The sequence below is a fragment of the Somniosus microcephalus genome, chromosome 8, assembly GCF_052327205.1.
Source record: "Somniosus microcephalus isolate GS21.2 chromosome 8, FLI_Smic_1.0, whole genome shotgun sequence".
NCBI lineage: Eukaryota > Metazoa > Chordata > Chondrichthyes > Squaliformes > Somniosidae > Somniosus > Somniosus microcephalus.
Window position 1 is genome coordinate 267154798 of NC_140994.1, and position 12042 is coordinate 267166839.

A 12042-nucleotide genomic window follows, 5' to 3' on the forward strand; every position below is an offset into this window, starting at 1 on the left:
GTGCTTCGATCTGCAAGGGTGACGGAATAGCCGGAAGGAAAAGCTAATCCTGCTGCGCCATTTCCCCGTCGGTGCTCGCAGTCCCCCCCTTCAGTGGGTCGGCGCAATCTGGAGCGACGTCACCTTTGTACAGAGAAGGAGCAAAGCTGAGAGAGAGCGCAAGGGGGTTGGATTTGGGCTGAGCAACATTGCCCGACGCACTGGAGGGCGGGGTGTGTTGTATAAAGCCGGCGCCCGCCTGTCCACCGACACTCCGCCTTGAATTACCAGAAAGAGGAAAGTCCCGCGAGTCGTCGTCAATTTCTTGCTGCGCAATTGAGGCGATCGGAACCTCGGAGACACAAAGTGGTGAACTGTCGCCCACACAGTAGCGAGCCGAGCCATGGCGTTCAATGTCAAGGTGTACCTGCTGGGGAAAGACGAGATAAACCGGGAGATCCGCCGCTTTACCGTCGACCACGGCGTCTCCACCAGCTTCGACCACCTCTACAAGAAGGTGGCCTCTGTGTTCCAGAGCCTCCGCTCCGAGAACTTCCAGATGTATTACAAAGGTAAGCGCTTGTGACTCTCTCCCCACCCCGGGGGGGCCGCTGCATCAAACCGCGGGGGGGCTGGCTGGACATTCCGGGGTCCTGTTTCTGCTCGATTCTCCGCCTCCAAATTCACACTTTAAACTCCCTTCTGGGTCAGACTGTGTCTGTCTAAATACACGTTAATATTGTAACCGGGAAATTCCCTGGCAAACCGTTTGAATTCGTCAACAGCGACTGCTGTCTGGTTAGTTTGGCCTCCGCCTGCCCTAATCTGCAGTGAACCTTTACTGGGAATTGGAGCGGATTTAAAATGGGGCTGGCTTGCAGACCAGGATTTCTCCCAGTCTGTGGCTGCTGGGAGGAGATCACTCCTGGAATCCGAATTAAAACCAGGCGCACCTTCTCTCGGGTTCCCACTTGTTTTTTGGAGCCCCGCTTTCCCCTGTCGACTCCACCAGCAATGCAGAAACCCCTGCACAGTTCACAATTCACAATTCAAATCGCTTTATTGGCATGATAAGTTACATCTTATGTTGCCAAAGCATCAAAATACATTTATGGTTGAGCACATAAACGCAGTTCTATTCATAGTGTATAAACAGGTATATCCCTGAGTGTATAAATATACATTCGCATTGTTTAGATATATTCTTTTCTTAGTTTACTTAAACTAACCCTGTACAGACTAACCCCCAACACAAGCATCGCCACTCCTGCTGACTCCTCCTGCTCACATACTTGCTTTAAGACAAATCTGTGAATAGCTGCTGGTATTTTTTGCCTCAAAAGAAATGGACTTGTTCCAGAGTGGAAATTCACTCTCTGGTACCTTCTAAAGGTGTTTAAGCAGGGTTTCCATTGGTTTCTCCTGTTCCTATAATCCCATTCAGCCCCTGGAGCCTGTTCTGCCATTCAGTGAGATCATGGCTGATCAGCACCTCAACTCCAGTTACTCGCTGTTCCATATCCTTTGACAACAACAGCTTGTATTTATATAGCACCTTTTTAATGTAGTAAAACATCCCAAGGCGCTGCACGGGAGTGTTATAAAACAAAAATTTGACACCGAGCCACATAAGGCAAAATTAGGGCAGATGACCAAAAGCTTGGTCAAAGAGGTAGGTTTTAAGGAGCATCTTAAAGGGGGGGAAAGAGAGAGGCAGAGGTGTTTAGGGAGGGAATTCCAGAGCTTGGGGGCCCAGGCAACTGAAGGCACGGCCACCAATGGTGGAGCGATGGAAATCAGGGATGCTTAAGAGGACAGAATTGGAGGAGCGCAATCTATTGATCTCGGCCTAGCTCAAATTTTAAGATTGTGTCCCCCTTGCTCTTGATTTCCCCCACCAGAGGAAATAGTTTCTAATATAAGTGGTGCTGTATGGGGCTCGTGAGATGAGTAATTGAGCCAAATTTAAAAAAAAAAGTGTTGACAGATTTGTGTTATGAGCATGTTTAAAGTGTAACTTGCGATCCACGCAAGAATTGATTTAAAATTCGGAATGCAAATGTTGCTCAATGAAGTTCATCTACCTCCACAACAGCAGTTTGTCGTCTTTGTCAGATTGAGAGAGTGTGGATTTCCATGTATAACTGTAAACTGCCAACAGTCAGTCTCGGCTGCCATCCAAAACGCTGTGCTTTTTAAGTATGCAACATAAAAAAACCAAATATTTGTCTTGTACAGAATCCTCTGAGCAGCTGCCATTTTGCTTAAGCTCTAGTTTCTTCCTCACCTTAACTGCCCCCTGCTATTTGTGTCTGTGTGTTTCTCTGTCTCTGTCTGTATGTGTGTGTGTGTGTCTTTGTCTCTGTGTATGTGTGTGTCTGTCTGTGTGTCTCTGTCTGTGTGTCTTTGTCTGGGAGCCTTGCATAACAACTTGCATTTATATAGTGCTTGCAACAGAGTAAAATGTTCCAAGGTGCTTCATTAAACAATTTGACACCGAGCCACACGAGATATTAGGACAGGTGACCAAAAGCTTGGTCAAAGAGTTATGTTTTTTAAGGAACGTCTTAAAGGAGGGGGAGAGGTTTAGGGAGGGAATTCCAGAGCTCAGGGCCCAGGCAGCTGAAGGCACGGCCGCCAGTGGTGGAGCGATGAAAATCAGGGATGCTCAAGAGGCTAGAATTGGAGGCGCGCAGAGATCTCGGAGGATTTTAGGTCTGGAGGAGGTGACCGAGATGGGGAAGGATTTGAAAACCGTTGCTAGACCGGGAGCCAATGTAGGTCAGTGAGCACGGGTGATGGGTGAACGGGACTTGGTGCGAGTTGTGAGCTGGCCTCTAACTCCTGGAATCAGCCTCAAAACATAAGTTAATTAATGAATTAGTGTTACCGCACTGGGGGACGTGAGGTACCCGTTCCATCGAACATGCGTCGATCTCTTGCGACCGACTGACCCATGTTCAACTCGGGTTGACTGCTTTTTATTTTCCCCCTTCCTTTGTCCCCTTTCTACCCTTGTGCCCCCCCCCCCCCCCCCCAACCCTTGTCAGGCGCAGTGAGTTTTTGCCTATATGTGGGGTTAAGGATTAATCTTCAACGTTTTAAGAACATAAGAAATAGGAGCAAGCGTAGACCATTCGGCCTCGAGCCTGCTCCGCCATTCAATGAGATCATGGCTGATCTTCGACCTCAACTCCACTTTCCTGCCCGATCTCCATATCCCTCGATTCCCATCTTGTCCAAAAATCTATCGATCTCAGCCTTGAATATACTCAATGACTGAGCCTCCACAGCCCTCTGGGGCAGAGAATTCCAAAGATTCACCACCCTCAGTGAAGAAATCCCTCCTCATCTCAGTCCCATCAGCCCTCTCAGGTGGATGTAAAAGATCCCACGGCACTGTTTCAAAGAAGAGTAAAGGCGTTCTCCCCGGTGTCATGGCCAATATTTATCCCTCAATCAGCATCACCAAAAAACTGATCATCTGGTCATTATCACGTTGAAGTTTGTGCGAACTTGCTGTGCGCAAATTGGCTGCTGCTTTACGACAGTGACTGCACTGCAAAAGTACTTCATTGGCTGTAAAGTGCTTTGGGACGTCCTGAGGTCGTGAAAGGCGCCGTATAAATGCAAGTTGTTTTTCTTAAATGGCCAACCCCTTATCCTGAGACTATGCCCCCTAATTCTAGACTCTCCAGCCAGGGGGAAACAACCTCTCAGCATCTACCCTGTCAATCCCCCTCAGAATCTTTTATGTTTCAATGAGATCACCTCTCATTCTTCTAAACTCCAGAGAGTATCGGCCCATTCTACACAATCTCTCCTCATAGGACAGCCCTCTCATCCCAGGAATCAATCTAGTGAACCTTCGTTGCACCGCCTCCAAGGCAAGTATATCCTTCCTTAGATAAGGAGACCAGAACTGTGCCCAGTACTCCAGGTGTGGTCTCACCAAGGCCCTGTACAATTGTAGCAAGACTTCCTTACTCTTATACTCCAACCCCCTAGCAATAAAGGCCAACATGCCATTTGCCTTCCTAATTGCTTGCTGTACCTGCATGCTAGCTTTAAGGTCCGAATTGAATCTGCAAGCTGATTTATGTTTTTTTTATCAGATGAGGAAGGGGACCTGATTGCGTTCTCCAGTGATGACGAGCTGACGATGGCCCTGTCATTCCTCCAGGAGGGAACCTTTCGCGTCTACATCAAAGGTAAGAATTCCTGTCCCTCTTTGCTAAAATCAGCCCGTTAGCTGCACGTCACATTGTCACTGGGATCTCAGTGGGTGTAAATAAATAGTTTAAATTTTTTTTTTTTAAAAACCAACTTTTTGGCACAAACGGCATCATCGTAAACTATCCAAACACGGCAGCACCTGCAGTAACCCGAGGGCTGAATATTGCACAACACCTGTTTTTCTTCCCTAAAATGTCACTGACGTACATGAACGATGTGCCAAATGAACCTGGTGACGACAAAGTTACTGTTAATTGGATACAACTACCTTCAATGGCTGTAAGGCTCTTTGGGACGTCCTGAGGTCGTGAAAGGTGCTATATAAATGCAAGACTGTCTTTCTTTCAAACACAAAGCTTTGCAGTGACGGTTGTTAATATTAACGACCCCTCTGTACTCCATGTCACAAAATTCTGTTGACTGAAATATTCTCACAGTTGGGGCACAGTAAACCTATTTATATAAACTCTCTGAGCTGGGTATATTCCAATATTCTAGCACATCCCCCCCCCCCCCCAAAAAAAACACTTGTCTTTGCTGGGAGTGATCTGTTTTCATTTAATCATTAACCTGGAGTAAACCCTTGGCAAATACTGCTCTTGTTTGGTATCTGCTGTGTGGTTTTTATCACATTCCTCCACCTCCCCTGAGTCACAAGGTTGTGGGTTCAAGTCCCACCCCAGAGATTTGAGCACAAAAATCTAGGCTGACACGCCAGTGCATTACTGAGGGAGCGCTGCACTGTCAGAGGGGCAGTACTGTGGGAGCGCCGCACTGTCGGAGGGGCATTACTGAGGGAGCGCTGCACTGTCGGACAGGCAGTACTGAGGGAGCGCCGCACTGTCGGAGGGGCAGTACTGAGGGAGCGCCGCACTGTCGGAGGGGCAGTACTGAGGGAGCGCTGCACTGTTGGAGGGACAGTACTGAGGGAGCGCTGCACTGTCGGAGGGCCAGTACTGTGGGAGCGCCGCACTGTCGGAGGGGCAGTACTGAGGGAGCGCTGCACTGTCGGAGGGGCAGTACTGAGGGAGTACTCTCTTGGGTGAACTACTGCAGGATAGTAATGCAATTGGCCATTTAATCTTCTAAACCAGGATTTTAAAAATTTATTCTCGGAATGTGGGTGTCGCTGGCAAGGCCGGCATTTATTGCCCATCCCGAGTTGCCCTGAGAAGGTGGGGGTGGGCCGCCGCCTTGAACCGCTGGGAGCGGGTTTGATACAAACTGAGTGTCTCGCTCGGCCACTTCACAGGGCAGTTCAGAGTCACCCACGATGGTGTGGGACTGGAGTCACATATAGGCCCAGACCGGGTAAGGACGGCAGGTTTCCTTCCCTAAAGGGACATCAGTGAACCAGTTGGGTTTTTACACAATCCGACAGCCTCACGGTCACTGTTACTGGGACCAGTTTTTTATATCCAGATTTTTTTGTTATTACACTGAATTCTAATTCTGAAACTGTCCGTGGTGGGATTTGGAACTCCTGTTCTCTGGATTATTAGTCCAGTCACACAACCACTACACTACTGTGCCCGTGCTGTTTGTGATTTTAGATTTTGGGAAGGGGGTATGTAAAATAAAAGATTTAATCCTTTTATCAGGGTCACTGGCAATGTCCCTTTAAGCCATGCCGCGCTCTGCAGCTCCCGCACAGCCGGCTCACCGGCTTTTAAATAGGGAAAAATCGCGCATGTGTGGAATTTTGAATGAGTCGCGCAGCCCCTTAAAGGGGCCCACACCCCCAAAAAAAATGGAAACATTGGTCACTGGCAGATAATAGTCGAGGGGCAAAGCTGCAGCGTCTCGCTGTTGCTAACCCATCCCTGATCCTCCATTCCTATCTGATCTGTAAGCGTTCAATCATTGCATCAGTCACGCCATGCTGGTCCCTAAAGGACTGTTTACCAGGCTCTCCACACACTGACATTCTCTCTCTCGCGCTCTCTCTCAATTTTCCAAACCTAGAAAAGAAGGAATGCAAGTACGGCCCGGACAAGGCCGCTGGGGCCGTTCACCCGAACGTTGTCTGTGATGTCTGCAACGGCCCCGTGATTGGTCCGCGCTACAAGTGCTCCGTGTGTCCCGACTATGACCTGTGCGGCACCTGCAAGGGGAAAGGATTCCACAAGGAACACGAGATGACGCTCCTGCAGACCCCTCAATTCTTCCATCCATTTGAGGTGAGACTGTCCATTTTAGTAAACAAATCCGGCTCTTTCCTAAAGCCAGGGCAGTAACATAGAAACATAGGAGCAGGAGTAGGCCATTCGGCCCCTCGAGCCTGCTCCGCCATTCAATGAGATCATGGCTGATCATCCAAATTCAGTACCCTGTCCCTGCTTTCTCCCCCTATCCCTTGATCCCTTTAGCCTTAAGAAATATATCTAACTCCTTCTTGAATATATTTAATGAATTGGCCTCAACTGCCTTCTGTGGTAGAGAATGCCACAGGTTCACCACTCTCTGGGTGAAGAAATTCCTCCTCATCTCTGTCCTAAATGGCTTACCCCTTATCCTTAGACTGTGACCCCTGGTTCTGGACTCCCCCGCCATCGGGAACATCCTTCCTGCATCTAGTCTGTCCAGTCCTGTTAGAATTTTAAAAGTTTCAATGAGATCCCTGTAGTGTCCGTGTGTAGATAAAGACACTGAAGACAGGAGTTGGTTCATAGGTATTTACTAAGCAAGTCTGGGGGGGGGGGGGTTTCTGAAGGATATACACAATACACAGGCTTATATAGCCCAAGTGGCAATTACCGGCATTACGCATACCTGGGGCTCTTAAAGGCACATACACCACAATTCCTCCCCTTCTAGCTAACTAGTACATCATATTTTAAGTAATTATTAATTACATGTTATATGCAAAATAATATACATTGCTGTATTAATTAATTATAAGTTAGTCTCTCAGGAGGCTTCCTGACTCTGTCCGGGTAACGCCTCGGGGGTGTAGTAGTTTCTGGTGGTGTAGTAGGTTCTTCTGGCAAGGCTGATTCGGCTTGAAGGCCAGTGTCGGGTTCATCGGGCTCCAGTATCACCGGATCGGAGGTAGATATGGGTATCTCTACTTCATCGTTAGATGTATAGAGTGGTGGTGTAGGTTGTCCCTTTTCGGATGACTTGATGATTTGGTCAGCATGGCGCCTTATTATGCTGTCTCCGATGTCCACGGTATACATCAGTGGTCCTAATCGTGTGCAGATAGTTCCAGGCTGCCATTTCTCGGTACGGTAGTCCCGGGCCAAAACCGGTTGGCCTATCTGGAAGGCCCTAGTTGGCCTTTCATTCATGCCCTGAAACTGCCGGTTCTCCACGTCCCTTCGGATGTTGGGCTTGACCAAATCCAGCCGGCATCTTAGGTTTCTATTGTAGAACATCATGGCGGGAGTTTGGTTAGTAACCATATGTGTTGCATTCCTATATGCAAATAAGAAGTTATCCACCTTGTGCTGAAGTTTTATGTCTTCATTACCCATGGCCTTGATGGCCTTCTTGAAGGTCTGGACAAACCTTTCAGCCAATCCATTGGTGGCGGGATGGTATGGGGCGGACGTGTAGTGCTTTACCCCATTGTTTTTTAAGAACTTTCTGAATTCTTCGGACACAAATTGCAGTCCATTATCAGAACATATCTGCTCCGGCAGCCCATTCCTGGCAAATATGGTCCTTAATACTGTGATGGTTTTTTCCGTGGTGGTGGAGGACATCTTTATTACCTCCGGCCACTTGGAGTGTGCATCAACTGCGATTAAGAACATTGAGTCCATAAATGGACCAGCAAAGTCGATGTGCACCCTTTGCCAGCGAGATGAGGGCCACTCCCATGGATGTAGAGGGGCCTGTGGCGGAGCATTTTGGACCTTCTGGCATCCTAGGCAGCTCTTGGTCATGTCTTCGATGTCTCCATCGATACCTGGCCACCATACAAACGCCCTAGCTAGGTTCTTCATTTTCACTCCACCCAGATGCCCCTCGTGAAGCTCCTTTAGCACTTTATCCTGGAGTTTGGGTGGAATCACCACTCTGGATCCACACATCAAGGTTCCTCGGCACACTGACAGCTGTTCTCTTCTTTGCGAGAATGCTGGCAACAGTGGTTCGCCATGTGCTGGCCATCCCTTCACTGTTAAATCGTAGACCCGTGAGAGTAGGGTCATTTCTTGTCTCCCTTTCAATGGCAGAATTTGTCACCGGTAGACATTCCACTATGGTAGAGTAGAATATCTCTACTGGGTCTACTGTAGGTGCCTCTTCTATCGTTGGCAACGGTAGGCGTGATAAACCGTCAGCATTCCCATGCTGTTTTGACCCTTTGTATTCAATGTTATATTGGTGTGCCCCTAGGAAAAAGGGACCACCTCTGTAGTCTTTGTGCCGTCATAATGGGGACACCTTTTTTAGGGTTGAATATGGAGATGAGGGGTTGATGGTCAGTCAGCAAGGTAAATTTTTGTCCGTGTAGGTAATCACAGAATCACAGAAACCCCACAGTGCAGATAGAGGCCATTTCGGCCCATCGAGCCTGCACCGACACATATCCCACCCGATCCCCGTAACCCCTACACCAACACATATCCCAGTAACCCCACTTATTTAATCCCCCTAACACTAAGGGTCAATTTTTTTATCATAGCCAATCAACCTAACCCGCACATCTTTGGACTGGGAGGATACCAGGCTGAGTGCTTCCCTGTCTATCTGGGCATAGTTACGCTCAGCTGAGTTCAATGAGCGTGACGCAAAAGCTATCGGCCATTCCGAGCCATCAGGGAATCTATGGGACAATACCGCTCCTATGCCGTAAGGGGATGCATCGCACGCCAGTCTGATTGGTAGTGATGGGTTGTAATGAGCCAAAACTTTCTCGGATGTGATTAAGTCTTTACATTTATGGAAGGCACGTTTACAGTCTTCGTTCCATTTCCAAATCACTCCTGTCTGTAGAAGATCATTAAGAGGGTGTAGAATAGTTGATAAGTTCGGTAAAAATTTATGATAGTAATTTATTAATCCCAGGAATGACCTTAATTGTGAAACATTTTCAGGTGCTGGGGCTTTTATAACTGCTTCAATTTTTTCAGGTGACTTATGCAACCCTTCCTTACTAATTATGTGGCCACAATATGATATCTGATTTTGGAAAAATTCACACTTGGGGCGATTTGCTCGTAGGCCCCGTTCTTTCAGCCTAGTGAGCACCTGCTCCAAATTGGCAAGGTGCTCGTTGTCGTTTTCTCCTGTTATAAGGATGTCGTCTAGGTAGCATTGAGTCCCCGGAATCCCTTGCAGGACTTGCTCCATAGCTCTTTGCCAGATAGCTGGAGCTGATGCTATTCCAAAAACCAGTCGATTGTACTGGTACAGGCCTTTGTGTGTGTTTATTGTGAGATACTTTTTAGAGGTCTCCTCAACCTCCATCTGTAGATATGCCTGTGCCAAGTCAATTTTTGTGAAACTTTTCCCTCCGGATAGTGAGGTGAAAATATCTTCTATCCTCGGAAGAGGATACTGTACCGTGTGAAGGATCGGGTTTACAGTCACCTTAAAGTCCCTACAGATGCGAATTTTTTTCTGTTCCTCAGAGTTATTTTTCAATGTTTTTTTCATGACTGGAACGATGGGTGTTGCCCATTCGCTCCAATCTATTTTGGATAATACGCCTGCCTTTTCCAAATTCTCCAGCTCTGCCTCGACTGCCGGACGTATTGCGTATGGCACCGGTCTTGCCTTAAAAAATTTTGGAATTGCTGTATCTTCCACTTTTATTGAGGCGGTGATGCCTTTCAAGGTTCCTAGTTTCTCTTGAAACACTTCTTTGGCGTTGGCCAAGATGTCTTTTAATCGTTCAGGTATGATGTCATCATTGTTTTTTTCCTTACTGGTCACCGTCAGTGCCTGAATGGAGTGCCAGTCTAAACGTATCTTCCTTATCCATTCACGTCCCAACAACGGTGGACCACCATCTTGTAGAATGTATAAATACAACTTTTGTATTTCTTTGCCGTTGTATACCACAGGCACCCTTATTTTTCCTTTGGGGTAGACTTTCTGCCCTGTATATGTTTTTAAGATAATGGCTGTGTCTTTTAGAGGTATATGCGAAAATAGCCCCTCGTAATCTTGTCGATTTATTGCGGTTGGAGCTGATCCTATATCTAGCTCCATTTTAACTGGGGACCCTGCTATTGTGAGGGTAACCCAAATGGTTTGGTAATCCTCTTTGGCAAGTACATTATGTAATTTGAGACAGCTTAGTCTCTTGTTTTCGGAGTCGCTATCGCTATTCTGGTCTTCGGAGCTATTGTCCGTCATCATTTGTACCTTCCTGTACTTTATTGATTTTTTGTTTTCTGTCAGTGGATTTATTTTGTCCAGATTGGCATACCCGTGCAATGTGTCCAATCTTACCACATTGCCTGCATGCTTTGCTCTTGAACCAGCAGTCCCTCTGGTTATGGGTGGATCTGCCGCAGCGATAACATCTTCCGAACTCCTGTGTCATTTTATGGGTGCCGAAGTCCTGTGTCTCTTGTTGTATCTCTGCAGCTCCTTTTGCTGCTGCTTCGTATGATACAGCCATACTGAAAGCTTTGTCCAATGTTAAATCTTTTTCAGAAAGCAGTCTTTTTTGTGTTCCTTCACTTAAGAGACCGCAAACAAATTTGTCTCGAAGATAATCCGATAGTCCTGCTCCGAATTGGCAGTACTTTGATAGCTTTCTTAATTCGGTTAGGTAATCAGCGTTACTTTCATTCTTGTGTTGATTTCTCTTGAAGAACTTGAATCGTTCCGCTATCAGCAGCGGTGTTGGGTTTAAATGCTCCTGCAGGGTATCAACAATTTCTTTAAAAGTCTTGTCCTTTGGTTTGGCTGGAGTGATTAAATTTCGTAACAGCCCGTATGTCTTCGCGCCCATTAAGTTCAGAAGTACTGAAGCTTTTTTTTCATCTGCTATTCCATTTGCAGTGCAATAAACCTCTACTCTTTCCACATGTGGTCCAATCTTCTATTTCGCCATCAAAAGCCTCAATATTACCAGATTTAGGCATTTCAGAAAAGATATGGCGCTTCCCGCGCTTTTTTTTTCTCTCTGTAGCAACGATATGGCGCTTTCCCGCCGCTGCTACCGATAACGACGCTGTTTTACTGTGGTTTCCGTTTATTCACTGTTGGAGACTTGTTCCCGACGGAGGTCTAAACGCTGATCTGCTTGCCGCGCCGGCCGTCTCTCGAGTGCACCCTCCCAGTCCGTTATTGCTTGCCTCCGATTTCGCTGCCTGTCTCAGCTGTAGAGCCCGCCGCTGGAGCTCCAGCCTGACGCCCAGGAAGGATTAGCGCAGTACCTGTCACCAGCTTGGCCAGCTGGTGAAACCACAGTTTCTCTTACTTCCTTGAGTCTTCTGGACGCTGGAGGAATCGATGTCCTTGAGGTGCTGCCGAATTGCAGGTAAGTCCGTTTCCACTTCGTCGCCACTGTAGTGTCCGTGTGTAGATAAAGACACTGAAGACAGGAGTTGGTTCATAGGTATTTACTAAGCAAGTCTGGGGGGGGTTTCTAAAGGATAGACACAATACACAGGCTTATATAGCCCAAGTGGCAATTACCGGCATTACGCACACCTGGGGCTCTTAAAGGCACATACACCACAATCCCCTCTCATTCTTCTAAACTCTAGTGAATATAAGCCTAATCAACCCAATCTCTCCTCGTACGTCATTCCTGCCATCCCAGGTATCAGTCTGGTGAATCTTCGCTGCACTCCCTCCATGGCAAGAACATCCTTCCTCAGTTCAGGTGACCAAAACTGCACACAATACTCAAGG

At 47.3% G+C, this 12042-nt stretch overlaps 1 protein-coding gene across 1 annotated transcript in view; it reads left to right on the forward strand.

The window, feature by feature from the left end:
• Positions 1–12042, forward strand: part of sqstm1 (sequestosome 1) — a 24682-nt gene continuing 12640 nt past the window's right edge. The window contains exons 1-3 of the mRNA XM_085996042.1: positions 1–551; positions 4095–4190; positions 6181–6395. Of these exons, the coding sequence (XP_085852168.1) occupies positions 383–551; positions 4095–4190; positions 6181–6395 (480 nt within the window). The 5' untranslated portion in view covers positions 1–382. The remainder of the gene's footprint in view (positions 552–4094; positions 4191–6180; positions 6396–12042) is intronic.